Source organism: Patiria miniata, unplaced genomic scaffold (genome assembly GCF_015706575.1).
Source record: "Patiria miniata isolate m_02_andy unplaced genomic scaffold, ASM1570657v1 HiC_scaffold_3, whole genome shotgun sequence".
Taxonomy (NCBI): Eukaryota; Metazoa; Echinodermata; class Asteroidea; order Valvatida; family Asterinidae; genus Patiria; species Patiria miniata.
The window spans coordinates 29,064,265-29,091,972 of NW_024037069.1; the positions used below are offsets into that span (position 1 = coordinate 29,064,265).

The 27,708-nt window shown below is 41.9% G+C and overlaps 1 protein-coding gene across 1 annotated transcript in view; it reads left to right on the forward strand.

Moving 5' to 3' along the window:
• The first annotated feature begins 186 nt into the window (after positions 1-186).
• Positions 187-27,708, forward strand: part of LOC119737127 (sushi, von Willebrand factor type A, EGF and pentraxin domain-containing protein 1-like) — a 44,184-nt gene continuing 16,662 nt past the window's right edge. The window contains exons 1-21 of the mRNA XM_038211231.1: positions 187-1,781; positions 3,388-3,649; positions 8,219-8,395; positions 9,008-9,172; positions 12,258-12,437; positions 12,744-12,923; positions 14,649-14,852; positions 15,399-15,647; positions 16,295-16,537; positions 18,625-18,816; positions 19,015-19,133; positions 19,871-19,940; positions 20,634-20,783; positions 21,685-21,912; positions 22,573-22,734; positions 23,401-23,562; positions 24,088-24,246; positions 24,611-24,751; positions 25,160-25,273; positions 26,423-26,536; positions 27,293-27,494. Of these exons, the coding sequence (XP_038067159.1) occupies positions 1,017-1,781; positions 3,388-3,649; positions 8,219-8,395; positions 9,008-9,172; positions 12,258-12,437; positions 12,744-12,923; positions 14,649-14,852; positions 15,399-15,647; positions 16,295-16,537; positions 18,625-18,816; positions 19,015-19,133; positions 19,871-19,940; positions 20,634-20,783; positions 21,685-21,912; positions 22,573-22,734; positions 23,401-23,562; positions 24,088-24,246; positions 24,611-24,751; positions 25,160-25,273; positions 26,423-26,536; positions 27,293-27,494 (4,238 nt within the window). The 5' untranslated portion in view covers positions 187-1,016. The remainder of the gene's footprint in view (positions 1,782-3,387; positions 3,650-8,218; positions 8,396-9,007; positions 9,173-12,257; positions 12,438-12,743; positions 12,924-14,648; positions 14,853-15,398; positions 15,648-16,294; positions 16,538-18,624; positions 18,817-19,014; positions 19,134-19,870; positions 19,941-20,633; positions 20,784-21,684; positions 21,913-22,572; positions 22,735-23,400; positions 23,563-24,087; positions 24,247-24,610; positions 24,752-25,159; positions 25,274-26,422; positions 26,537-27,292; positions 27,495-27,708) is intronic.

Below are 27,708 nucleotides of genomic sequence, written 5' to 3' on the forward strand. Positions count from 1 at the left end.
TTCTCGACCATAACCCAATCTAAAAACACGTTAAAATTGTGCAGCAGCAGGATTCCAGTCAAACCAGTGGGTTTGGCGGTTTTGAGACATCATCTTTCATTAAAAAAAAAAACTTTTTCATTTTGCCGACGCGCATGGCTACGGCGACGCGCACGCATACCAGAAACCGGAGACTTTTTTTGGGGGGGGGGCCTTAGGTAGAAGCATTTGTGAACTGGACAAGACTAGTGACCAAGTCCCACACATAGTGAACATTTCTTTTATAAGCACCGTGAGCATGAGCAGAATGCGTGATCAAACGCTGTCGGTTGACACTTTTTTCTCTCACAAAGTGTCACTTTAGCAAAATGGGGAAGTTGATTGCAAACCGGATTTGTCGGTACAAAGAGAATGTGGACCATAGCAGACAAATCCCGGAAAGAGGACTTCCTCGCCACATTTATATCTTGATGACCCCAGAGAGACCATGAGGCCGTTTCCGAAGTCTGTCATGTCTCTGTGACTGAGTGAGCCCGTCGATACAAGCCGTGGTCCCGCGCAGCCTGGCTCGAGCTGGGCCGTTACAAAATCCGCTACCATCTTCCATGGTTGGAGACCAGTCGTAATGGTATTCAGAGTTAGGCAATCAGTTCAGAACAAGGGCTATTGCGTGGCATGCGTGGGGGATGAGTTAGTTGACAGTTCACAGCTGGGCTCTATCGGTTGACGTTGACAAAGCACTGTATCATCAGCTGGCTTTCTTTGCTAATCTCCTGGTCTTCAGCACCCACAGCCAAGAGATGGAACAATAGGCCATCATGAGCCAAGCCAAGATTCTTGTTCCATTTCACTGCCACAGCTTGTAGCTCAAAATAAAGTGCTGTTACTCGATGTGAACTTTCAGCAACAGAAGTGTCGTGAAGAGCCGAGGTGTCATTGTACGGTGTGTGAATTGCAGTGCATGCTGCGTGCCGGGCGGGAGTGAAAGTTGGCGGCCTTCTAGCGGTGCGGGGTGTGTTTACGAACCCAGGGCCAAGATGTCATATCTCTGCACGGAGTCGCTTAAGTTAGACGGTAGGCCAACGGTTAACGAAATGGTGGTGGTGACTGCTGCAGTGCTAAGGTTAGGCGGTAGGTTGCGGTGTGTCACAATCATGCTGCCCTTTCTGTTGCTATGGATATGCATGCCTTGTACTCACTCAATGTCTATAGTTCAAACGGAACAAGAACAATTTCTGAACGAAACCGGTCCCTCGATACCAGACGCAACTTCAGTTAAAAACATCCACAGCTCGAACGATAAGCAAAGTCCACAGCAACTTGAGGAGCCGGCGATATCTGACGATGGAAATGTATATGACGATGCGGCAGCACTCTTCGAAACCCAAGAGTTTCAGTTCGGCGAGACACGAAAGCTGTCCCACGCCGAAGCTAAGGCTGGATGCTCCAACATGTCCAGTGCCGAGGTCCTGAAGGGGCAGGTGGATAAACTCCGCAACACTGCCAACGGGCAGGTGGACCTGGTCTTTTTGGTGGACAGTTCAGCCAGCGTCGGCAACACCAACTTCTTCAACGAACTCAAGTTCGTCAAGAAGCTCCTGGCCAGCTTCGAGGTGGCGGAGTGGGCCACGCGAGTCACCGTTATCACCTTCGCTAGCCGCCACCGAGTGGTGGCCAACATTGACCACCTGGGGGAACCCAGTCCCACCAAGCACAAATGCTCCTTGCTGAATGCCGAGTTACCGGGAATAACTTACGTCGGCGGTGGCACCTTCACTCGGGGAGCGTTTCTGTTGGCACAGGTGAGTGTTTGACAAATAGCTATAGCTATAAGAATCTAAGATATAGAATTCTGACGGTGATGATAACATAGATAACGATGATGAAAATACAATTGATCATGGATGTGAAATTGTTTTATTGGTGAACTTTAAAGCCTTTGTCAAAAACATGGTCATGGAAAAAAATTCAAGTATAATTTATGATATCGGCCTATATAGTACATCCGGCCGTAGAACCTCAACTAAACAAGCAACAATTTTGTGTTTGGAGAGGATTCGGTTGGTGCTTAAAGCCCGTGCCTGTAAAAAGATAAGTCAACTTAGCCTCATATAAAAACTTTGCCAAAAACATGCATACGATAACAAAATTGATAAAGATTATATGGCGCAATATAACTGTTTCGGCAGTCCCGCAGTATATTGCATCACCGTACCAACCATGAACAAAGTTACCTCAGTCAAACCCCGCAACCAGACGATGCCGCCTTGAACTTCAGGTGGCCGTGACAATTAAACCACAAACGACTTCCGTAGTCTGTAGCCAGACCATGTACACACATCTCCCCTTTTCCTCCCATTTTTTCGTAAGTCTACATTGGCCTGTCATTGTTGTTTCGTGTTAAATTAAATGTGTTTTCCGGACCCAACAAAATATGTCGTAGCCCGGCAAAATCCATTTCATTAGATATTGAAAGCTGTTTAGAATCAACATTCTACCTTGAAAAGGGGTAGGCCTAATTCACTTCCGTTGCTTAATTATTGCATTCTTTCTTTCAAAAATTAGTTCATTCAATTTCAAATGAATCTTTTTAGTAAAAAAGGTGGATCATGTATATTTCCTTTTATATGCATAAACGTATAGAAGTAAACACCACTTTGCGTATATACCGTCACACGCCATGCATGTCTTACTTTAGATGTATTTTCCGTATTAAATGTTGTACTGCACAGAAATAATAGTTCTGCCACATTATTTCCCCAGTCCTCAGTGCATGCTATGTGCTCAACCTCATAAAATGAATAACAATTGGGTCTATCTGTAAATATTTCCCGGACATAAAAGCGATATTTATAAATAATTACAGTATCTTTGTTTGACCCAAAGCCCTCACCTTCATTTCACAGATCAAAACAAAATCAGCTGAACTTGTTTTTATGACTTCAAGGTCAACGCTGGGTCAACGCAAGCTGAACTTTATTGTAGGCGTATAATTTATACATCATATACATGACCTTGACATCATTGCAAAGAAATATAAATCTCTTTCTTTCTTTTTTTGGTTCCAGGCCTACACTAAAAAAAATCATTAATGATGGATTTCTTAACTTCTGCTGACAAATTATGAAAAAACAAAACTCCAAATTAGTACAAACTTCACTAGTTTTGTCTTTCAAAAAGATTGTGTACTATACGCAAAAACATTGAAACACAATCATGTAGGGCCTACGTTACAAGTTTCAGCCTTTGTTCCCTAAATAATTGGGCATTATAACTTTTATGTTACAATAAATTAAAGGGACGGGTGTTTAAAAGAAATTAGTTTGTGTTGCCTTTTTCATGAGACTAAAACTGAATCCTTTGACTTTGTGAACATTTATTGATAAATTCACTTTGTTACATTCACAGAAAGCGCTGTCATCGCCGTTTGCTCGTCCCAACGCCACCAAGGCCGTGTTCCTCATTACGGACGGCTATTCCAACGGCGGCGACCCCCGCCCGATCGCCCAAAACCTCGCCCGAAACAACGTGGAGATTTTCACTTTTGGGATCAAGAACGGCAACGTGAAAGAGCTGCACATGATGGCGACCGTACCCAAACGGCAGCACTGCTACATACTGGATACTTTCCAGGAGTTTGAAGCTCTGGCGAGGAGGGCACTTCATGAAGGTAGATTGTTCTTGTTTTTCAGTTGCTTTTACGTCACATTGTAGCCTGAAGGCCAAAGACCATGCACTTTTTTTCCATGGACTTTACTCATAGGGGGCCTAAGGAAGCCATTTCTGTCGTGTTCCCTGTATGTATTTTGTAAACTGTGAACTGTTGAACGGGATGGTGTCAGACTATTTTAACATTCTAACCCGGCACTTTCGTTTCTTTTTAAATATTGCTTAAGACATTAGGGTAGGCCTATGTTTAATTACACATTTTAATTCTTCAGGGCAGACTGGTGTTATGTCGTTGCTTCCATTACTCGTCACCTGAGTTCCAAAACTGAAGATTTTCAATTAAAAACGGCCGTAATGTAGGTAAGGCCCATACGAAGGCTAAGACCATGTTTGTCAACACACCGTAGTCGTAATATCTCCATATGGCTTCTCCCGCCTGAAAACTGTTACTCTTTAATGTATATTAATCATTATCATTTTGTGGGTGCAGATTAACAGAAAGTCTAGTAGAAATCGTCAGTTACAAGGCTATTGCATGCCGAGTCGGCTGCATATAGTGCCGGGATTTCGTTAAAGTCATGTGGTCGTCACCTATACGACACAACCAGAAGGTCAACTTTTAACATGTTCATGGGAAATGAAAGCAAGCACTGGTGGCTCACCTTTTACGGTTTGTTCTTTTCACTGTTCTCTCAAGTCCAACATCAAAACACATGCCTCGGTCAGCCTGCAGCTAGACAGATGTGTCCAATCATGCAGCTTCAAGTGAACATTTCCCGTACAATTTCTATAATAACCGTAGGAGATAGCTGCATAATCAATTATGGAACGCATAAAGCAAAGGCGTATTTTGTACAGACTGCCTTTTTCCATTCAATGATGCCTTTTTTTCAATGGGCTTAACCTCCCCCCCCCCCCCCAAGAATTTTTTTTTACGAAGTCCCCTTTTTTCTGGCCAAGTGCCCTTTTCAAAAAAGAAGTGGTGCCCTTTTTTGTGGCATCTGCCGTTTTGGGTGCCTTTTTCAGAAATGCGCACATGTATCGCCCTGAAAAGCACCATATATTGGCGCTTTGTGTGCATAATTGTCAGTTTTGAACAGCGCCCCCATCAACAGATATGGTACAAGCCCCCCCCCCCCCCCCCCCCCCGTCTACCCCGTCTACATTTCACAACTGATGTGCAGGTGCCCTTTTCAAACAATTAACCCCCCCCCCCCATAACAAAGACCGTGCTACGCCCCTGGCATAAAGCACATGTTTAAAAGTCCACCACAAACTTTCCCGCTCAAAAGCTGTCGTCTGCTATCCAAGTGGCAGGTGCCTGTAAATTATGGAAGCATTATGCAGTTTCACGTTAGAGAAGTCTAGGTACCGTTTTCGTCTGAGCGCCCCCTTTTGATAAAAGTCATGGCTGACAAGTAGTCGGGTCCCTTTCTTGTACAAACTCGTTTTGATATAGCGTGTATGAGTGTACTCAGACTGAAAAGCCCACGTGCACGAAGTCCTTCCTCCATGGTGACACAGATCGGCGGGGCGAAGTGCATGCCTACCTTAAAACTCCAGCTTTGAAAATTCCTAAATATGTAAACAGACTTGAAGGTTTAAATTTGATTTGTAAATTATTTTGTTTTGATCTTTGAGTTTGAAGAAGCTAGCTTGGAAAGTTTAGATGCTCACACTCGTAGTCTTGCTTGAGTCTCTGGATTATGGGATTACTACCCGTGAACGTCATGAACGTCACTGAACGTGGTGGTGGTTCATTAGCTTGAGTATAAATTCCAGCTTAAGTTGACAAGCTCATCAGGAATTCACATGTATCGCCGGAGACATAACACCACGGCGTGAGAGTGTGGTCGTAAGAGACCCTAAAAAAGGGCCTCCCCAAAATGGTCCATTTTCACCTCTATATAGTATAATCCCACCCCATGCAGATTATGGCCATACCTCACACATTCAGCAGTCATTCACGAAGCTTATGATCGACTTGAAACAGAATTCAGAACCAACAAAACTAAAATGTGAAAATTGTTGACGATTTCGGCGGCTTGTATATTGGCGCTTTGTGTGCATAATTGTCAGTTTTGAACAGCGCCCCCATCAACAGATATGGTACAAGCCCCCCCCCCCCCCCCCCCCGTCTACCCCGTCTACATTTCACAACTGATGTGCCCTTTTCAAACAATTAACCCCCCCCCCCTCCATAACCCCATAACAAAGACCGTGCTACGCCCCTGGCATAAAGCACATGTTTAAAAGTCCACCACAAACTTTCCCGCTCAAAAGCTGTCGTCTGCTATCCAAGTGGCAGGTGCCTGTAAATTATGGAAGCATTATGCAGTTTCACGTTAGAGAAGTCTAGGTACCGTTTTCGTCTGAGCGCCCCCTTTTGATAAAAGTCATGGCTGACAAGTAGTCGGGTCCCTTTCTTGTACAAACTCGTTTTGATATAGCGTGTATGAGTGTACTCAGACTGAAAAGCCCACGTGCACGAAGTCCTTCCTCCATGGTGACACAGATCGGCGGGGCGAAGTGCATGCCTACCTTAAAACTCCAGCTTTGAAAATTCCTAAATATGTAAACAGACTTGAAGGTTTGAATTTGATTTGTAAATTATTTTGTTTTGATCTTTGAGTTTGAAGAAGCTAGCTTGGAAAGTTTAGATGCTCACACTCGTAGTCTTGCTTGAGTCTCTGGATTATGGGATTACTACCCGTGAACGTCATGAACGTCACTGAACGTGGTGGTGGTGGTTCATTAGCTTGAGTATAAATTCCAGCTTAAGTTAACAAGCTCATCAGGAATTCACATGTAACGCTGGAGACATAACACCACGGCGTGCGAGTGTGGTCGTAAGAGACCCTAAAAATGGGCCTCCCCAAAATGGTCCATTTTCACCTCTATAATTAATAGTAAGTAATAGTATAATCCCACCCCATGCAGATTCTATGGCCGTACCTCACACATTCAGCAGTCATTCACGAAGCTTATGATCGACTTGAAACAGAATTCAGAACCAACAAAACTAAAATGTGAAAATTGTTGACGATTTCGGCGGCTGGTCCATTAAAAATGTCCAGTTCCAACGGCTGTCGTACGTCCAGTTCCAACGGCTGTCGTCCATCTTGTTTAGTTAATTATACAAATGAAATGCATCACGTGATGATTAGGCCTACCGAAAAAAAATTGCGGGATGTATGTGGGTACCACACCGCTTTCAAGCGCCGCTATATAGTGGGTTCCATTTTCGTCTGGTGCATTGTCGTGAAAATTAGCAGTCGATGTGAATTCCTGATGAGCTTGTTAAGCTGGAGTTACTCAAGCTAGTACTTATTGAGTCTCTACCCCATTGTTAACCTTTTTTTAGGTTCAAAGTTGGTAGCAATCACTTGTTATTATTCTCACAGTTTGACACGTATATCCTCTTCCAATTGTTACCTTCCTTCCTATCAGCCAGTCCGGTAGTTCCTGCTTTGTTTGTGTGTTTGACCTTGTGTGCAGGGTCATGGGTTGTCCAACACCCTGATTGAATGAAAACACCTGCTACAGGCAGGGGGTTGCCTTCACTCCCACCCAAGAAGTCTGTTACTGTTAGGCTTGTGCGGAATTTATGAATCCGAACCGTCAATCATCCAGTCCACTGAATAACTGAATACCATTTTCTAAATAGATTTTTTTTGGCAGAAAAACGTCTGTGATATTATTTTTTGGTATAAGTTGGGTTATTTGGGCATCGAGGTTCGTGAAAACAAACCCACGCCTGGGTTCGGTCAATGTCAAAATAATCCCGGCGCTAACTGGTTAACACCGAAGCTCTTTGAAACTTTAAAGAATAAAAACAGTATAACAGCTGTTTCTAAATAAAACCTTTGTAATCTTTAAGGGAATATACAACATTTGCAAACATCGGAAAACAAAACTACCAAATTTTTTCGAAATACCCTACTAGGATGTTGGTAAATGAAAGTCTAAAGCATCCTGTAAGATGATGGCACCTGGTGAGAAGTAATTTTCAAGAGAAGTGGTATTTTGTATAAATTTCCAACGGTGGTCGGCCGACCACCGTTGGAAAAACGTAACTATTTTTCAACTACTGCTCCAAATTTACCTTTTTTTTAGTCCAAATTTTGTTTGCTATTAGTTACGTGTTCAGGAATGGGTGCAGGCCAGCTAGACTGGTTTCCTTACCTTACAATTTTCCGTCATCTATAAATTGATTCATTTCATCTTTAGTGTAGTCAGGGAACCAGACTACTTGAACGTTTTTATTTTTCTTGGTTTTTCCAGCATTTTCGAACACAAAACTTCCAACATGTCAGTGTAACAATATTTGATCTACATGTGTTATGCTAACCCCTCAAAATAGTTCATTTCTGAAAATTACAGCGAAAGCCAATGATGTACACAATGTACATGTATATATAAAAATTCATCAACAACGTCTTTAGGCAGCCACAAGAGAGAATGTTCTAAAAGGGAACAAAATGGCGTATATTGCATTTTGAAAATATAAACCCTTCATTTGTACACACTTGAAGTAATAACTTAATGTTTTGGTTTCTTTCCTCTTTAGATCTACGTCTTGGAGAATTTATACTAGAGAGTGCAGGGCTGTGCTCGTCACTGTGCCCAGAAGGCGGCCACTGCTGTCACCCCTTGGCAACATGTCGCTGTGGCACAACCAACGGCCAGTACGAATGCATATGCCCGCAGGGTTACTATGGAAGCGGGTTTGTCAACGGTTGCCATGGTAAGTGCATCCCCAATGAGGATACTTAGTGGGTGCACTCGTTTAGCTCGCCCGGGTTGACACAGGTAAAGGCAGACAAGTCAGCCATGACAACCGGGCTAATTGAACGCTCAACCGCAGGCCATCACGATCTTCACGCGAGGCCATAGCCACTGACAAAACGCCAGTTTCGGATTGGGTCTTTGTTTGAGATTTACTGCTTTTTAGTCAGTTGCAAACTCAAAAAGGTGGTGCTGAAATTATAGCCTCAAAAGTTGCAATGAACTCAATTAATGATTACCTTTAGACTTCACATTAAGTCAACTTTTGAGTCCGCTTGAGATTCCTGCTGTCTGGCCAGTTTCTTGGGAATGAACAATACATGCACGTGACGTACTTCCACCAGTGACTCTACTCCACGAGCAGGGTCTGTGCCTCTATGGTGGCTGATCCGGGTGAGCCCCGAGAATGACGTCAGAGCTAAACGAACGGCACGGGGCTGACCTGTGGCGACATGGGTGAGCTAAACGAACACACCCAATATGAGATAGGTTTATCATTTTCTGTTTAGTATTATAGAACAGAGCCATGCCTTACTGGTTCTATTCAATTTCCGCTCTTTTCTTTTGCTAGCATGTCCTGCGGGTACGTACAAGCCCCGCGCTATCCCGGGAGGCATCAGTACCTGCAAGGCCTGCCCGGACCCCAACCACACCAGCGGGCCGGGGAGTATCAGTGTGAAGGACTGCACATGCCGGAGCGGGTACCAGGCCGTAAGCGGGGAGCCAGCCTGTCGGAGTGAGTATGCTTTCCAAGCAATAAGTCTCACCTGCATTACAAACAGATACACAGTTCGTTGGAAACTCAATTTTTAGTTTTCTATGGTGCATTAACACATGGAAAACAGGATCTGTCTCGACTAACACTCTCTGGAACTCAGAGAGACCGCATCATGCATAAAGCAAGGATTGACTAAGACCACCTTGAGTAGGTTATGAAACCCAGAAATAAGATTATTCCAAGCAGATGTCTTTTTTGAAATAATATGGAAAAAAAATGTACCAGTTGATTTTATAACTAAATATTATATAACTAATTTTTAACTTATTACCATTCTTACCCAGCTTTTTCAACATCTATTTCAAAAAGACTTTAAAGGGAAAATACAACATTTGCAAACATCGAAAAATAAAACTACCCAGTTGCTACAAAATACCTTACCAGGATGTTGGTAAATGACAGTCTAAAGCATCCTGTAAAATTGGGGCACCTGGTGTGAAGTCACTTTCAAGAAAAATTGTACTTTTGTATACATTTCCAACGGTGGTCGGCCAACCACCGTTGGAAAAACCTAACTGTTTTTCAACTTCTGATCCAAATTTACCGGTTTTTTATTTCAATCCAAATTTTGTTTGCTATTGGTTGCATGTTCATGAACGGGTGCAGGCTAGCTAGACTGGTTCCCTTACCTTACAATTTTACGGCATTTTTGATCGATTTCATCTTTAGTGGAGTCGGGGAACCAGACTACTTGAACATTTTTGTTTTTTCTTAGTTTTCCAGCATTTTTGAACACAAAACTTCAAACATGTCAGTGTAACAATATTTGATCTATTTTACTATCCCCCAGATAGTTCATTTCTGAAAATTGCAGCGAAAGCCAATAATGTACATTCCCTTAAAAAAAAAAAAACTCGAATGTTCCCAGAAAGAAGGATGGTTTGCTCATTTAATGTGTGAATATTTTCAGTTTTTATTTAATTTTTTCTTGTAACAAAATCAAGGATTCCTCAGAGGGCTAGGGGAACAGGCAGTGTAGCTCAGAAGCATGAAGGAATTTGGCTTTAAACCAAGGATGGCAAAATAAGTACATGATACATTGTGTAAAACAGCGTAAATGCAAACAGCAAGAAACTGTTTTCCCCTGAGGGATAGTCCCTGACACAGCATTACACTGACAACACATGTCGGCTTGTTATTATAGTCTTGGCACCAGACCTTTGTAATGGTCCCAATGTCAACAGAATTTGTAAAAAAAGCTACAGAACTGTACATTCCTCGAGCACTCAGCAATTGGTAGAATAAACACTTTTTGGGTAAAAAAAACTCCCGAAGGGGAAATTTGTACGCTCCAAAGCAATTAGGCCGATGATGAAACGTACACAATCGGAGCAGCAGGAAATCTCTGGAAGGTTATTATTGGCTCTCCATGGAGATGGTTTCCCGTAGCGATAAAAGTCAGCCAGAAAGGTTTTAAGTAGAAAAAGCGTCCTTGAGTAATTGACTGTGCGTGTTTGTGGGTCTACACCTGATAGGTGAAGGCCTCTGAACTAGGAAAAGGTCTTTATTTGTTGATTGGCTTCTGTAGTTACTGTACAGGGTGAGTAAAAAAACCGAAACCCAAATGTCGGGACCATTGTTTAAGTGAAGTTTTGCATGTGGCACTTTCAAAATCTAGGATATGAAAGCCAGATTCACAAGCTTTGTTTTAGTACAAGAATCATTCATATCACTCATGAACTGTTCAAGTTACGGAGTTTTAAACACAAACACCGTTTTAAAGTTCTGTCCACGGATCATTAAAAAGATGTGCGTTCTTTCAGCAAAACGAAAACAATTCACACACATCCTTATGTGATTTGTTTTCGTTTTGCTGAAAGAACACTGAACTTTTTTTGTGATCCGTGGACAGAACCTTAAAACAGAGGTTGTGTTTAAAACTCAGTAACTTGAAAAGTACATGAGAGATTTGAATGATTCTTATGCTAAAGGAAACCTTATGAATTGGGCATTCATATCCTAGATTTTGGAGGTGCTACATGCAGAAATTCACTAAAACAATGGTCCCGACATTTGGGTTTCGTTTTTTTTTTACTCACCCTGTATACTTGTTTGAGCAAGTATATATGTTCATTGAGGAATTCTCCATGGTATGTTGGACAAATGGGAAATAATTTTGAGTGGTATTGTGGTCATTGTATAAATTAAGGGTCCAAAGTGTGACATTTTTCCTGTCCCTGTTACCTTGGTACTTCAAGTATCGTTAGGAATGACTTTAAACTATTGTTTTATTTGTTGGGTTGGTAGATTGCTATTCATAATCACTCTTGGAGGATGACTGCAATATAAGGAGTGCAACCAAATTATAAACGAATAGATGTCAGATGAAACAGGGACAGGAAAAAAAAGGAGGACCCCAAATTTATTCCAGTTTCGATGGAATGTTAGAAACAAAATGATAGCTATGAGTTTCAAAAATCTCAAGAAGCTTCGGAAGAAAGCTAAGCTGCACTGTCCCCTCTTTCACAGTGAAGTATGATTGTCAATATGAAATTATTACTTTTCTGCGATGACATCACAATCATTTGCATCCAATGAAAGAGTTTTTAAAAGTCTGCAAAATTTTGTTTGAATTTTTTCTTTAAAATGTCGATTGGAAATCGCCATTAGTTATCGCCATTAGTTGTTTTTGTAACATCACTGAACATAAAGGTATACAAGGGGGAAATCATGTGAAGTGGGGAGCATGTTTTTCTTCACTTTTCATCTGGTCAGTGGTGTATTTCCACCCTCGGAAGAGTCCCCCCAAAAAAGGTAATGGGCATTTCATAGCTTTGTTGACTTGTTGCAATGAAGAGCACCACCAATTGTCCGATGGTACATGATCATCTGCTTTGAACACCGCTTACGTAGTGTACAGCCCTCCCCCCCCCCCCTGCCCTCCTCCCCACTCCCTCCCCACTCCCTCCCCACTCCTCCACTATTTGATTTTGCGACGTCCGGATGACCGTGACAAAAGATCTGTGTGCCTCTTCACTCTTTTCGTTGTATTAAATTGTGTAGCTCTTGAATTCTTTTAACTCCTCCCCCTACCTTTATGCAGTGATGACTTGTCCTGTCCTAGCTCCGCCTACCAATGGGTTCTTTGTCTCAGGCGAGTGTAGTAACACCATTCACAGTGCCTGTGCCTTACGTTGTTCCCCCGGCTACGAGCTGATTGGTCGGTCCATCGTCATGTGTTCTGCTGACAGTTCGTGGAGTAGCGAGCCAGCAACTTGCAGAGGTGAGCTGTTAGTATTATTGTTAGTAAGCTGCTTTCCTGATGCAAGCTGCTTAAAATTTCTCCCTCAAATTTCCAAATCCACTGACAATAGAAAGTTGGATATATGTTGAACCACTGATTTTCCATTTCACATTTAACAAATCATAATTATAAATTCTAAGCAATTCTAAATTTCCAAATCAACCACAAGTTTTCATTCGGTTGACATTTTCTATAATTTCTGCCAAAAAATTAGTCCATATAAGACTCAGAAACTTTAAATTTAATCAAATATTTGTTTTCTTGGACCCCCTTTTATTTTGACAGTGAAGAAGTGTCAGCCCCTCCAGCAGATCTCAGGTGGAACATTCCACTGCACAAGGGATGACTTTGCCTTTGACACGGAATGTACCACTCTGTGCAGCAGGGGTCATATCCTGGTAGGGTCCAAGATGCGGAGGTGCTTACCGATAGCCAGATGGGATGGCCTGCCCTCTGCCTGTCGAGGTAAAACTTGACTCCCTAACAGGCAAACAAATTAACAGTCAGACTTATCCAACAAAATAACAGGAATAAACAAAAAGTAACTCAATCAGCATCCAAATGACTTGGCTACGGGCGGAATAGCACACCAGTCTATGGGACTTGCTGCAGCCGCTTCCATAGAAGCGTGTGTATTTTTCCAGTCGTAGCCAAGTAATTCGGGTGCGACCCTATACACTGTATTGTATTGTATTTATACCCTAGTAAATACATGAAACCATGCAGTGCTGGGGCTGTTTTGTGCGGTATATGGAGTAACAGGGGCAGTACAGGGTTTTGGTTAAAGGGAATATACATCATTTGCTTTTGCTGTAATTTTCAGAAATGGATGGAATTGGTGGTTGGAAATATATAGCAAATATAGTTACACTGACTTTTTTGAGGTTTTGGGTTCGAAAATGCTATAAAAACCAAGAAAAACAATCATTTTCCTGTAGTCTGGTTCCCTGACTCCATATAAGAAGAAACAGAGCAGTTTACATACATTGGGGAATTGTAAGGTCAGGGAACCAGTCTAGCTGGCTTGTAGCCGTTCATAGGTGTGTAATCGATTGCAAACAAGTGCGATGGTCAATTGGGGCCAGTATTTGAAAAAAAAGCCAGTTTTTTCCAACGCTGGTCGGCCGACCAGCGTTGGAAATTGATACAAAAATACCACTTTTCTTGAACATGACAGTATACCAGGTGCCATGATTTTACAGGATGCTTTACACTGTCATTCACTAACAGTCCAGCAAGGTATTTCAAAATGATTTGGTAGTTTGATTTTTTGATGTTTGCAAATGTTGTATTTTCCCTTTAAACCAAAAGAAACAATTTACATTTTTCAAAAAAAAAAACCAAATCCACATCTAAGGCCGGAATGTTATAAACTAATCTCATGCAGTTTCATGTCCGTGGATCTATTCATAAAAAAAACCTTTTCATTAAAAAAATCAAAGCCGAGTGTTTTTTACAGTGAAATCTCGTTAAGTCAAAACCTGCTAACTCAAAAATCTTCTAACTCAAAGTAAAAACTTATTCCCATCAATTGCTGTTGATTAAAAAATCCGTTTGCTAACTCAAAACTCTGCTTAACTCAAAATTTGAGCTCATTCCCCTGAGGTTTGACTTATCCAGATTTCACTGTAGTTTCTTTAAACCAAGCCCGTATACAATGTTGGTGATGACAAGCTGAGATTTTTGAAATAGTATGCACACTATAAGGATTAACATTGTTACACTCGTAGAAATTAAGTGTAGAAACAATGACATGTACAGCAGATGAGATATCAGAGACAGCACCATACCACAGTAAGACCCGTTTGCAGAAATGAAGAAAAAATTGCAGTAACCCTAACCCCTTGGGTATATTTACTAGAAAGTATCCTGAATCCACCATGCAATTTTGCCATGCAAAAAAATTGGGCGGCCAGTGAGTCCATCAGAATCCACCAGTTAGCCGGGAGTAAATCTGTTGAGATCCTGAATCCATCAAAGTCCCCCAACTGCTCAATATGGAGGTATCCTGAATCCATCAAAATCCTGCAGTACCACTAGGCTTCATGTCCTGAATCCATCAAAATCCACCAACTTTTTCAGGTATCCTGAATCCACCGAAATCCCCTGAAACAGGGGTGTGGATTTTGATGGATTCAGGTACGTTAGGTTAACAAATCTGTTTCGCTGATTGCCGATTTTATTGCTCAGCCGTGACCTGTCCCCCATTGGAGCCTGTCCTCCATACCTCCCTGCAGCCGGCCTCCTGTACTTCAGACAGGCAGACCTATGGAACCGAGTGCGTCACAGTCTGCGATCCAGGCTATCAGCTGCAAGACGAAAGCCAGAGTGCACGGCAGTGCTTGGAGTCGGGCATGTGGAGTCCGAAACCAGACCGACCGAATGTCTGCCTTGGTGAGTGTACTTGAATGCCTTTATATAATTGGCACGGCAACTGCAATTGATTCTAGTCAACTTGTCTTTGATGGCCAAAACTTTTTCGAAATTTCTTAATTTTATGGCTCTTGAGGGCTTTGAAAACAATCACCATACATTACCATTTATTAAGAACAGTTATGTCTTCATCAAAAGTGTCTAATTTGCTTGGAGCTTTTCGCATGATCAAGAGCAAATCCTGAAAGAACTTCATGTTTCGATAAGTATGCTTTAACAACCAGATCATTTTTGGCAGTGCTTTAGCTCAAACAGAGGCCACATATTACGTGAGAGCCCTTTCCACATAATGTATTTTATTGCTGCAACTTTGGCTTTTGCCAGTAGAGTGCTATGCAGAATAGCCGTAGCCATATGCAACAGTGACCACTTTGGACTCGGCCATACGCTACTGCATTTCCAAAACAGTTGCACACATCTGCGTGCAGATCTGTGTGAAATCGTTGAATATTTCAAGGCATTGCAAAGGTCTCCTTCAATAGAACTCATTTTATCTCGTTCCTTTAGACGTGACAACCCCAGATATCATGTGTCCTGATGACATCACAGTCGACGCCATCCCCGGCGACAGCGTCTCGAATGTCTCGTGGGTGGGGCCACTGACTGTCGATAATTCGGGGGAGGTCCCTGCGGTGACCGTCACGCCGGCTGTCCGATCTCCCTGGCTGTTCCCTATAGGAGACACGTTCATCACGTACTACGCGACAGACAAGGCAAGAAACAGCGGCAGCTGCAGCTTTGTCATCTCAGTTATTGGTAAGTTTTTTTAAACAGTTCACGTCGGAGGCCATGATAACGCGCACTGGCTATTTTTATGCACAGGCACGGCGAGATTGCCTCGACTTGCCTCCAGGTGACGTCTAAACACGCTAATCCCTCGTGTCTTTTGTACACACACGAAGTCTGTGGAGGCGGACCGTGTGTTGATCTTGAATTGGCCTATTGTTGTACAATTTACGCTCACAGTGCACAGTATTGAAACATGTTTTCGGCAAAAAATATCGCACAAATACTGTTGAAATGACTCTTGTGAATCAGTATTTGTGGCATTTGGCTGTATATCAGAAGTTGGCTGGAAAATTTTGCCTTTTTCAAAAATCGAAATTTTTGGCAAGAATTTGAGTAGTTATATTGATTGGTATTGGTATTGGTTTTGTTTTATTTCCATACATCACAACAAATTATATTATACAGTATTAAAAAGCAAATGATTTTACATACACATTTAACCCAATATATAGTTTACACAGAGATGAGTGAATGTTTGAAAGAGAGAATGGACAATTTAAGCTCTGCTGTGCAATTATATTACATGAAATTCCTGAGGTTTAAGAGCTTATAATGGTATGGTCTTAATATTTTATATAATAGACACACCACTTTTTTTTAATATTAAAAAACAGACAGCCAGCCACCAGTCATCGAGCAGTGCCGGTCACCAAACGTGGTCCTAGCCACTGATGACCACAACCCGCAGGTGGCATGGGAGGAGCCGCAATTCTCGGACAACTCGGGCGGGCCAGTCACGGTGTCGCGCTCCCACACTCCTGGTCTGTCCCTGTCCTTTGGCACGACCAACGTGGAGTACATCGCGCGGGACGAGACGGGGAACACCAAGAGCTGTCACATTACAGTCAACGTTCAGCGTGAGTCTGGCAATCAATTAGTCCCTGTACAGCCCAAAACCAACATTCCACAGGGGTGTGAAATCTCAGCTTTAAAGCTGATTTCAGTTTTTTTGTTTTGGATTTCAGCTTTTTTCTCTCACTTGCTGTGTACAAAAGTATAGGAGATTTCCAAAGTTCAGCTTTTTTTACACCTTTTTGAGCTGTTTTCAGCTGTTTCTATCAGTGGTCACTAATACACCCCTGATTCCACCTGCCTGTTACTCCTAATACCGCCCCAAGCCACCCAAGCAACGTGAAGCTTGTAATGAGTTAAAAGCACTGAATGACAACTAGTGGTTTAACTAAAAGGGGAGATGGGGAACGGAGGGCACAAACCCTAACCCCCCCCCCCCCCTTCAAGGGCTCTGCCTCCCCCTTGTGCCCCCTTAGGAGGAATTTGGAGAGGAAAAAAGTAGGGAAGTCAGGTTGGCGTAGCGGTATTTTCCTCGCCTTCCACCACTGTGACCCGGGTTCGAATCCCGCCTGGGCCAATATATGGATTGGGTTTTCAGTCCCTGCCTGATTCCGTGGGTTTTCCCCAGAATATTCTTCTGGGCTTTTCCTCCCACCTTTAAAAACTGTAACTTCTTCTCATTGTCTTCTCTCCACAAGTTTCTTCAGGCTTGCGAGCTACAGTGCCTAGGGCGCTTTTGAGGAATCCTTGGTTTCATTACCAGAAATGATTAATAATAATAATAATAATAATAACCCGACCCGTTCCATACCCCTCCAGAAAGTGAGGACCCCACTAGCATAGTTCCACTTTGCTCCATTCAAATTACACTCATCTTTGAGTAAGTGAGATCTGTTACTATGATTAGCCACTGTTAGACTGGCTTTCAGTGGTCAGTAGTCATTGACATGGTTAGGCCATGTCTACAAAACATGCTTCCAGAGCTGTGGCTATGCCTATTGTCTAAGTGTTTCCACATAATTTTAATTATTGTGGACCGACCTAGACAGTAACCGTCAACAGGAGAGATAGTTCGCGCAAGGACTATAGTTGACCAATGGTTAACTAACGTTTGCCCGAACTCTGTCTAGTCAACGGTGGTTGACTACGCTAGTCGACTATTTGGAACCAGCCTACTGGGGTTGGTTGCTTCGCTGGTAACCAATAGCCTCGCGCATTCATAACGCTAGCAGAGAGCCAGGATCCAGAAGTTTTGCGATGATATTTTGACCAGCGTTTGACTAGAGACGTTCGCACATTGCTATCAGTGCGCAGACGTAAGGTACGTCACAAATCAACCACTAGTCGACGAATGGTCCTTGCCCAAACTTTGCCTTAGATGTGGCTATATGTATAGTATACTATAAAGGGTGGTCTGGGTTTATTATTTTATGTGTTACATGTGAATAAAATGTCATTGTAATCAATACAATATTGTATACTGCAATATGGTCAAATGGTTTTGCACACCCTTTAGGGATAATAGTACCTCAAGTATTGAAATGCCATCAATTACAATTACAACACGAGCCAATGAGCCAATTATGTATTCCAACTGCACATGTGCACATCAAGATTTGACGTTTTTCATTCAGGATAAACAATTTGCCGTATGCGTGCAAAATTACAGCGGCTACCAGCAAAATTAAAGAAATTGTCTTGTTCTGAAATCAAAGAAATCACAAAATTTCTAAAATTTTAGACAGGGAATATTTTAAGGTGTTTTGTATGCCCCAACTTTTGATTGCATGAAAAAATTGGAGAATGCGGATTTCAGGCATGAAACATTTCCTCGGATCTGCTGATTTCCTCATTTTACTTCTCACAAATGCCATTACAAATTGAAAAAATACTGTACAAAGTCTTGTGTGGTTTGGAATTTCCTCGTTTTTTCTAAATTCCCAGTTGCATGCCTGGGATTTGGTTACCACGTCCTCCATAGAGTTTTGTGAATTTATCTGCCGCATTTATCCTGAAGTAAAAATTGTGGAATCTAGTTGTGCACAAGCGCAATTGGAATACCGATTTGGCTTATTGAAAAAAATATCACGCAGAATGGAGAAACCAACACAGCACATGTGTCATACCAAATGCCAATTTTGTTGCTCCACAGAAAGTGCCTGTGTGATACCAGAAGACCCCCAGCATGGCCGGGCCGACTGCACGTCTCTCGGCGGGGGAGTTGAGTGCACCCTGCGATGCGATGATGGCTACGCGTTCCCCATCGAACCGGAACCAGTCTATCGATGCTCGGAGGACGGCCGATGGAGTCCCTCCCACGCCATGCCTTGGGAAGACTGTTCTAGTATGTCCTTACCCACATTCCATCTGTTTGTTTGTGCTTTATGGCCTCTCTGTGTATCTGTCTGTGATGTGAATGTAAATATGTCGTCAGTCATAAATGTTGACAAACTTTTATTTAAATGTCTGTCATCAGTTTCTGTTAATGCAGGAGTTCTTACAAACTTATATTATTTTGGATTCATAAATGTTTTTGTCGCAGAAAGAGAGAATCCAGCAAACGCAACGCTTCCCGTGAGATTCACATTCCCTGTCGACTTCTGCAACCAGAACCTGGCAGACGAAATGGCTGACAACATACGAAGGAATCACGAAAACAAGGTCAATAAAAATACTAACACAAATGAACTGCTTACATGATTCTAGCACTTCTCAAATCGCTTTGCAATTATAACCCTGTTCATCAGACCATGATCTGAGACTAGTTGTCTGCAGCAGCTTGAGATCAGCGCAATCGGGTTTCTACCTTCACAGGTACCCATTTTTACTCCAGGGTGGAGAGAAGCAATTGTAGTAAAGTGTCTTACCCAAGAACACTAGCACCATGTTTCCCACAGGGTAGGTCTCCAAACTCGTAAGACAGGGCCGCAGAATCTTTGACAGAACTATACAAAGTAATAATAATAATAATACCGGAGTCTTATATAGCGCACGTAACTACCAACAATTAGGTACTCAAGGCGCTGGTAATTATGTCTATTTCTTTTAAAGACAGGTATGAAGCTTATGAGAAAATGAAACCCATTAAGTAGCACCTAATAAGGGTTTACAAGGTGCTGTGGCGCATATTGCAGCCACTGCCAGAAACACCAGGGCAAACTCCTTCTCTTAGCAACGTCCCAACGTTACGTCCCATCTGAAGGACGAAGCAATAGTGGTAAAGTGCCTTGCTCAAGAGCACAAGCACCATGTTACCACGTTCAGGATTCGAATTCATGTAACACGGCACACAAGTCGAACACCGTAACCATTGGACCACAGCATAATGGTCTCCATTGATACCATTTTTTAGGCCTATTATAACGTCAGTATTTGTCTTCTCCAAATTCATGCCTCAGGCGGGACAGATTTGCAGCGGACCAGTTGACTGTAGATTTGCCGGGATCCGTGTCAATTGTCTGCCACAAGGTAATTACTTCCTCCACAAAGTAGGCTTTCTAGCTACTAATACTCTGTTTAGAGATGTTGTGGTTATCCCTCGATGATTTGTCATGTTATCATTTGTTGGTGTTTTTGTCTGGAATAATGTTGTTTATTCGTGATTAATAAATACCTCAGACAGTTTACCCATTCCTATTGGTCGAGAGTCTGTCACGTGGCCGGTTTTAAACGGATGATAAAGACGTGACTGGCTGACCTTAAACACTTTTCCAGTGTCACATGAAATTTGGACTCCTTTGAAATCCGGTGGCTTTTAGTTACTGTTTTATTGGATGAACATTCACAATGCACACATGGGCACGCACAATACTACCAGTAAGTCAGTATTTCAGTCCTAAATTCACACTACACTGGCACAGCTGCATTCTGCGCCACATCAAGCGTAATATTTATAGAGAAGGAGTTGTTTACGACATGGACATACAATAATGTATCTAGAGGGGTGTTTCAAACACGTGGTGTAAAATTGTTGAACAAAATCGTTGGAAGTGTATAATTTTTGACTTGTTTTACCTTTTAGACTGAAAAGTTGTGAACTTTTGACCAAAAAGGTTTTTATGAATTTCGACTCGGATAATTATCAGCCTCCAGACTCCAACCGGTCTTAAACAGAGTGTTTAAAACCAGCCAAGCACATTTTATTCCCTTATTAATCCATAGGAGGAACTAGAAGTTTATCAGCGACTGTTGCTGATCTCACCTCGTCACACGGTCAGCGGCAACAGCTGCGAGGAGACATTAACTTCAATCGGGAACAGTTTGAGAAACTGCAGCAATTTCCAGGCGTCTTGGTGGACATGAATATCACCGGTGAGAACTACTATTGCATCACTGTCCCACTTCTCACCCTCCAACCCATAGTTACACCCCCAAAAAAACCACCAAAATCTGGGCATGGATCATAATCATGTACAAGATACTCTAAGAATTTTCTGATTGTTTTATTGTTATTGTTCATATTGTTCAAGTATACAGTGTGTGTAAAATATGCAAAGATATTTGTGATGCGATCAAGCTAAATAAGTCGTTTGTCAGCAATTATGATTTTAAGATACGACCCAAAATAGGTCCGTAGGGGTGGAAATTTCAAAATTGAATTTTTTTTGTACAATCTGAAGGCTACATATGTCCTCTTTCGTGTCAACTATTTGTTTCTGAGAAAAAGTCAAGATAAAGTAGTTAAAATGTGACATTTTTGCTATGGAGTCAATATTCAATAACCTGAAATAAAACATGTTTATTGTTGCTTCATAAACACTTCAGTTTTGAATCGTTGATTTCTCTGTTTGATTTCTCTGTTTTCTTCTTCTTGATGTGCCTGTGTTCTAAGTCCCATAACTTCTGAACGGAAGGTCGTATTCACATGGGGTTTTCACCAAATATAAACTGAAAGATAGCTCTATTCGAAAATGTAAAAAAACACCAAAAATTCAATAAGGGCCAACAAACAACTCGTTTAGCTTGATCGCATCACATTTGCATTTCTGACCACAAATAAAATTATTATAAAATGGAGGCATGTTCTTTGTTTGTCATTTTGGATGGTGAGGCTGCATTATGGTATGCTTTCTAAACTTGAACAGAGGACCAATTTATTTTTTCAGGTTTCGATCATTTTCATCAACTAGTTTTGTTCTATGATAAAACGCCAGGGCATTATATCATTCCCATCTGAGTATAACTGCATGCGTAAAATCTTGCTTTTGTCTAGGTCAACTCAGTTTTCCAGAGGGAGAAACATCAGTTGACGAAGACGCCTACCAGGAGCTCCGCTCTTCCCTTTCCAGCGCGTCCAACTCCCTGGTGCAGTCGGTGATTGTGGACGACAGCATCCCTTCGGGAATGGGAGCGCAGCTTGATGCCAACTCAATTGTCGTGCTGCCGAGCGAAACGATACCTATGTGCCCGCCAGGGAATGTCGTTGGGCAACACCAATGCTGTGAGTTTGATTTTTTTTTAGAAGTAACAATGTGGCATTAAAGGGAATATACATCATTTGCTTTTGCTGTAGTTTTCAGAAATGGATGGAATTGGGGGGTTGGAAATATATAGCAAATATAGTTACACTTACTTTTTTGAGGTTTTGGGTTGAAAATGCAATAAAAACCAAGAAAACAATCATTTTCCTGTAGTCTGGCTCCCTGACTCCATTTAAGAAGAAACAGAGTAGTTTACATACATTGGGGAATTGTAAGGTCAGGGAACCAGTCTAGCTGGCTTGTACCCGTTCATAGGTGTGTAATCGATTGCAAACAAGTGCAATGGTCAACTGGGGCCAGTATTTGAAAAAAGCCAGTTTTTTTCTAACGCTGGTCGGCCGATCAGCGTTGGAAATTCAAGATACAAAAATACCACTTTTCTTGAAAATGACGGTATAGCAGGTGCCATGATTTTACAGGATGCTTTACACTGTCATTCACTAACAGTCCAGCAAGGTATTTCAAAATGATTTGGTAGTTTTATTTTTTGATGTTTGCAAATGTTGTATTTTCCCTTTAAATGCTACTCAATGGTCAATCATCTCTCTTTTTAAAATGTTCAAACCCATAAGATGCAGTGCAAGTTTATTATTAGATTTTTATAATTTTCTTTCCATTAGTGCGATGCGCTGCCGGTACGTTCCTCAATGGGCAGACCAGGGAGTGCGAACGCTGCCCTCAGGGGTCCTACCAAGACCAGTTCGGCCAGATACAGTGCATCGCCTGTCCCCCCGGTACATCAACAGCCAAAGGCAGAGCAGAGTCAGTGCAGGATTGTAAAGGTAAGGCTGTTACAAGATTTGCACTTACCACATTTTTTCAAGGTTTCTTGGTGTCCTGTACATCTGCACAGTTCTCTATTCTGTATATTGGTTTATTCTCAGCGTTTTGCAAATAGATTTGGGGAATTGTTCAGCCTTTTTCATAAGGCCAAAAACAAATTATAGTTCTGCTTCTTGTTACCCTCCCTACCCTAGTTTGACAGCCCCTACCCTACATTTTTTTTAGGGGAAAATGGGAAAAAATACTACCTTTTATTTCAATGCTATGTAATCGGAAGCAGGAGTCCTTTTTTTGTTTGTGGCCTAATCTGAAGCTTTCAGTGAATTCTGTCACTTTTTGTGTATTTTATAGCTGTTTGTTATATTCTGCATTTTGTTTTGTAATGTCTGTATTATTTGTGAATTCTAGAGCTTTTTGTGTAGTTGTAGCTTTTTGCATATTATGGAATTTTGTGTGTTTATTTAAGTTTGATCGTACTATTTTATCTTCATTTTATATTCTTCTTTATTTGCGTATTTAATTTGACATATTTGTGTATTGTGTAGTATTTGGTGAATTCCTTAAAACTGTTTCATGCATTTTGTAGCTTCTGTGTATTATTTGACTTTTTTGTGTATTTTGTAGTTTTTCTGTACTTTGTATATTCAATTTTTCCTGGTCTATAGATATATGCAACCCGGGCAGCTCTTCCAACACAGGCTTGGAGCAGTGCGAGGCCTGCCCCAAAGGATCTTACCAACCCCTCTCTGGTAGCACAGACTGTTTGCCTTGCCCCTCCGGTACCTCGACCCTTAAAACAGGTTCCTCCATCGTTAAAGAATGTGCAGGTTAGTAGAATAAAGAAGCAGATTGTCTGAGATGATATCCCCCTCAAAGGAACTTACCACCCATAGAATTGCTTACCCTTAAAAAACAGTTTTTCCATGGGTCCAGAATTCCAGGGCACAGTTTCAAAGAACTGTGATCACAGAAACCTGCTTAGAACAGAAAATAAGTTGCTTACCAAATACTAGTTGCCAGCCAACACGTTGTGTTGCTCTGGGGCTCTCGCTTGACCCTCAAACTCTCTGCAGATCACTTCGTCGATCGTCAATTTTTCATTTTCTACCAATTTCATCCCTGCAAACGATATTCTTGTTTACCGTCTTCATGATAATTGGGTCAAATATACAGCCTGAGATGTTTGAAAAATCATGTGTTCAGGCTGTACAAAAAAAAAAAAAATTGGCAAGAACGTGGCTTTCCATAGCATGTGTATCGGGAAGATGCTCTGTCAAATGATGATCATGAAAAAAATTGCTTTCTGCAGGAATTTTCTTTTGATCTGTAAAACTGAATGATTCTCTCGACAGAACCATGCAAGTCAGGGTATGTGTCAAGAAGTGGTCTGGTCCCCTGCCTTCCCTGCCCAGATGGCTACTTCCAGCCTGGGATTAGCAAGACCTCCTGCTATAAATGTCCCCAGACTACCTTGGCCAACAGCGCAGTGTCAACCTGGGAAGATTGCATTGGTAATTAAGTCTACTTTAGCAAATCTGGTACTTTGAACTGAAGATTAAAAATTGACAGCCAATAAAAAGCTGTATCCGCTCCGTGTGATCCCCATTTGCTATTTACCAGATTTGCAGCATTCCTAATGTTGCCAGCATTATGACATTGGGTGTGATCCCTGGTTACATGGCATATGCAGGTTTATGGCTTCTGACTAGCGCCCCTTGAACAAAAACATTGACAAATTATGAAACAGCCAACATAGGGCTTGATGCAAGCCCTGCTTCAGTCAATTTTTTGTTCAACTTTGAAAAAAAAAATGAAGTTATTCTTATTATAATACCGACGAATGATTGTTATATATATATATATATTTTTTACTAGGACCCAACATTGAGAGTTTTAACATCAGTAGCTTGGAGGTTTTACCCTACAACGATTGTTTTTCTGATCCGTGTGCCAATGGAGCAACCTGCCAGCGTGTTTCTGCTGGTTATGTGTGCATCTGCAGGCCTGGTTACACGGGTAAGATAAAACGGCGTAAACAATAATTAAGTAGTTGTCACATTATAAATGTTGACGTTACATTGCACAAATGAAAAAAAAGGAAACGATGAGAAAGATGCTAAAGTGGTTAGTTTGCTTGTGTATAAACAACAGGTATGTCATGTCATATGAAATGGTCTTCAGAGGTAGATTAAATTCTAACATTTAATGAGAATCTGAAGTCAGAGCGTTGAACAAGACATTGGAAAATTGAGAACCCTAATTAGGGCAGGATAGCTCAGTTGGTAGAGCACCGGAACGGCAATCTGGAGGTTACTGGTTGATACCCTGTTTCAGTCAATTTCTTTGTTCAACTTTTAAAAAATCAAAACAAACTTAAAGTAATTAACAACTTAGAAAAATTCATTTTGTGATATTTTGGATCAGGTATAACCTGCGATACAGAGATTGATGACTGTGAGAGCACACCTTGTGAGAACGGGGGCAGCTGCCGGGATGGTCTCAACGATTTCAGCTGTGTCTGCCCTGAAGGATACCAAGGTGAGGACATTTCACTGCAAATTTACCCCCAAAAGAGTCCTTTAATTCTTCAAATGAACCACCCTACCATTTACTTGGGTGGTCTCGTATTGGTTTGATCCGTCAAAAATTAACATCTCTCAGATGGACAGTTCTATCATTCGAGGAATGGTTCCTTATTTGAATATGGACACCGTACACGAACAGTAGATGGCGCTTTTCAGCCACTTTCAAGAGCGCCAGTGCGGGAGACTCACTGCATGCGTGCTCTGGTTCGCAGGCGTACTGCCCGAAGTACGCATGACTAATTTTCGTCGGGTGCCCGGCAGAAGGGCATATGAGCGTTCCGACGTAAAAATCATTTTCAAGAAAATTGCATTGAAAGGTTCCATTGTTCCCATGCGCGCATTTGAATCAAATGTCTAAATTTCATTAAAATGGATGCAGTTTTCTGCATATGCCCTTTTGCTGGGAACATTTTGGTCATTAGGCTCTATTGCAGAAGGGCATATGTCCATATGCCCTTCTGCCGGGCACACAACGTTTTACTCTGAATGAGCACAGATCTGTGGCATCTTTGGGTGAGTTTAGGCGTCGTCAGCAATACAAGAGGACCCTCCCAGTGTCTCCCCCGACTCTCTCTTCATAACCGTTGAGGGGGTACTTGTGCATGGAGTCCATTGTGAATCTCATGAATTTGCAGACAGCAACAGAGACACCAATAGATTTCAGGAAACTGAGAGATACCTGAAGTGCCTCATGGGCATGTAGTCTGAACACAGACTCAAAATGGCGGTCAATTTAAAGTCTGCTACCTGCCATCACATGAAATGACCCATGATGTAGGGGTCAACCTGATTTAAATATCTACGTATGTTCCAATAGGGTGCTAGCATGACACATGAGTGTGCAATCCAATTCGTATATAGTGTGACGTCATTTCAACTTTAACCAGTTTGCGTCGGATGACGTGTTAACACAATCTGGATGTTTTTATACACAGGCACGGCTGACGGGTTAAAACGTCAAGCGTGACTAATATGAGGTCTACTTGGGCATGACGATCAGTGGGGAAAGAAATGAATAGGATTCCTGACCACCTTGCTAATGGATATGTGCACACCACTTATCCAGATTATAATTGTTGGCTTTTTAATTTTTTTATTACAGGGAAGACATGCAGCGTTGACATCAATGAATGTCAGCACAGTTCCTGCCAACATAATGGAACCTGCTTAGATGGCCTAGCCAGCTATCACTGTGTCTGCCCTAGGGGATATGCAGGTAGTTAAAAAAAATAAATGTTGCACATGAACTAGAGAAGTCTGGTTTGTGAAGTGGTACGTTCCTTCCGCCTCTGTGACCTTGGTTCGAACCCAATGCAGGCCAGCGTTGGTTTCAGTCATAATGTGATTCTATGGGTTTCCCTGGAACATTATTCTGGGGTTTTCCCTGCCAGAATTAGAAACTGAACATTTCCTTTTTTACTCAGTTTGCAGTCGTCCATGGTACTTGCCTGTGTGCTTTTTGAGGAATCGCTAGTTTGTTTGCCAGAAAATATTAAGATAGTAATAGTAAAGTCTAGCAGTTTTTAGTGAACTTTCTGTGGCACTTTTTGCCCAGCTGCATGGGTTCTGGTAGTTAAACTGTATGAGTGTGGTACTTAGCTCTTGTGTGCAGCAATAGAAAATTATCATGTTGCGGCCATCTTGATTTTTTTCCCATTCAAATCAATGTAACGAAAGCGAGGCTGGAAGGAAAAATAGTCTGGTTCCTTTTTGCACAAAAACTATTATCAATCAGTACTGTTATTGGATACGGGGAACGTGACTGGAATGGTGGCAGCATGATAAAGGTCTATACAGTGCGTACACCAGCTGCTGTAAGGTGCTGAAAGAAGAGAGAATTCATTTTCAGAATTTCATTTTTTAAATTTCCCAAAGAAGTACTTAAACAGGCAATTCAACATGTTGTTCTTGTGGCCCTCTGTGACCTTTCTGTGACCTGTGTATGACCTCTCTGTGACCTTTTCCCTCACAGGTGACCTCTGTGAGCATGAGGTCAACGAGTGCCTGTCGGACCCATGCTACCATGGCGCCCGCTGCGTGGACGGCCTGGCCAGCTTCAGCTGCGACTGCCGGCCTGGCTACCATGGCACGTTCTGTGAGATGGAGACGAACGAATGCGAGAGCAGGCCGTGCATGAACGGCGCAACGTGTCACGACCTGGTAGCAAATTACAGGTATTAAAAAAAACATACTGTGATTAAAGAAATGACAAGAGTAGGGGCTGAACCTGAAACCACCGAAATACTGTAGCAGTGCTTTCAGGGGTGTGGCGGTCAGACCTTGTGGCCGTATATCACTCTTTAAATCATGATATGCTATATCTGGACGTGCGGTATTTTGTTATTTGTTTTTAAAAAGATTCCATTTGAATTTATTTATTTCAGCCAT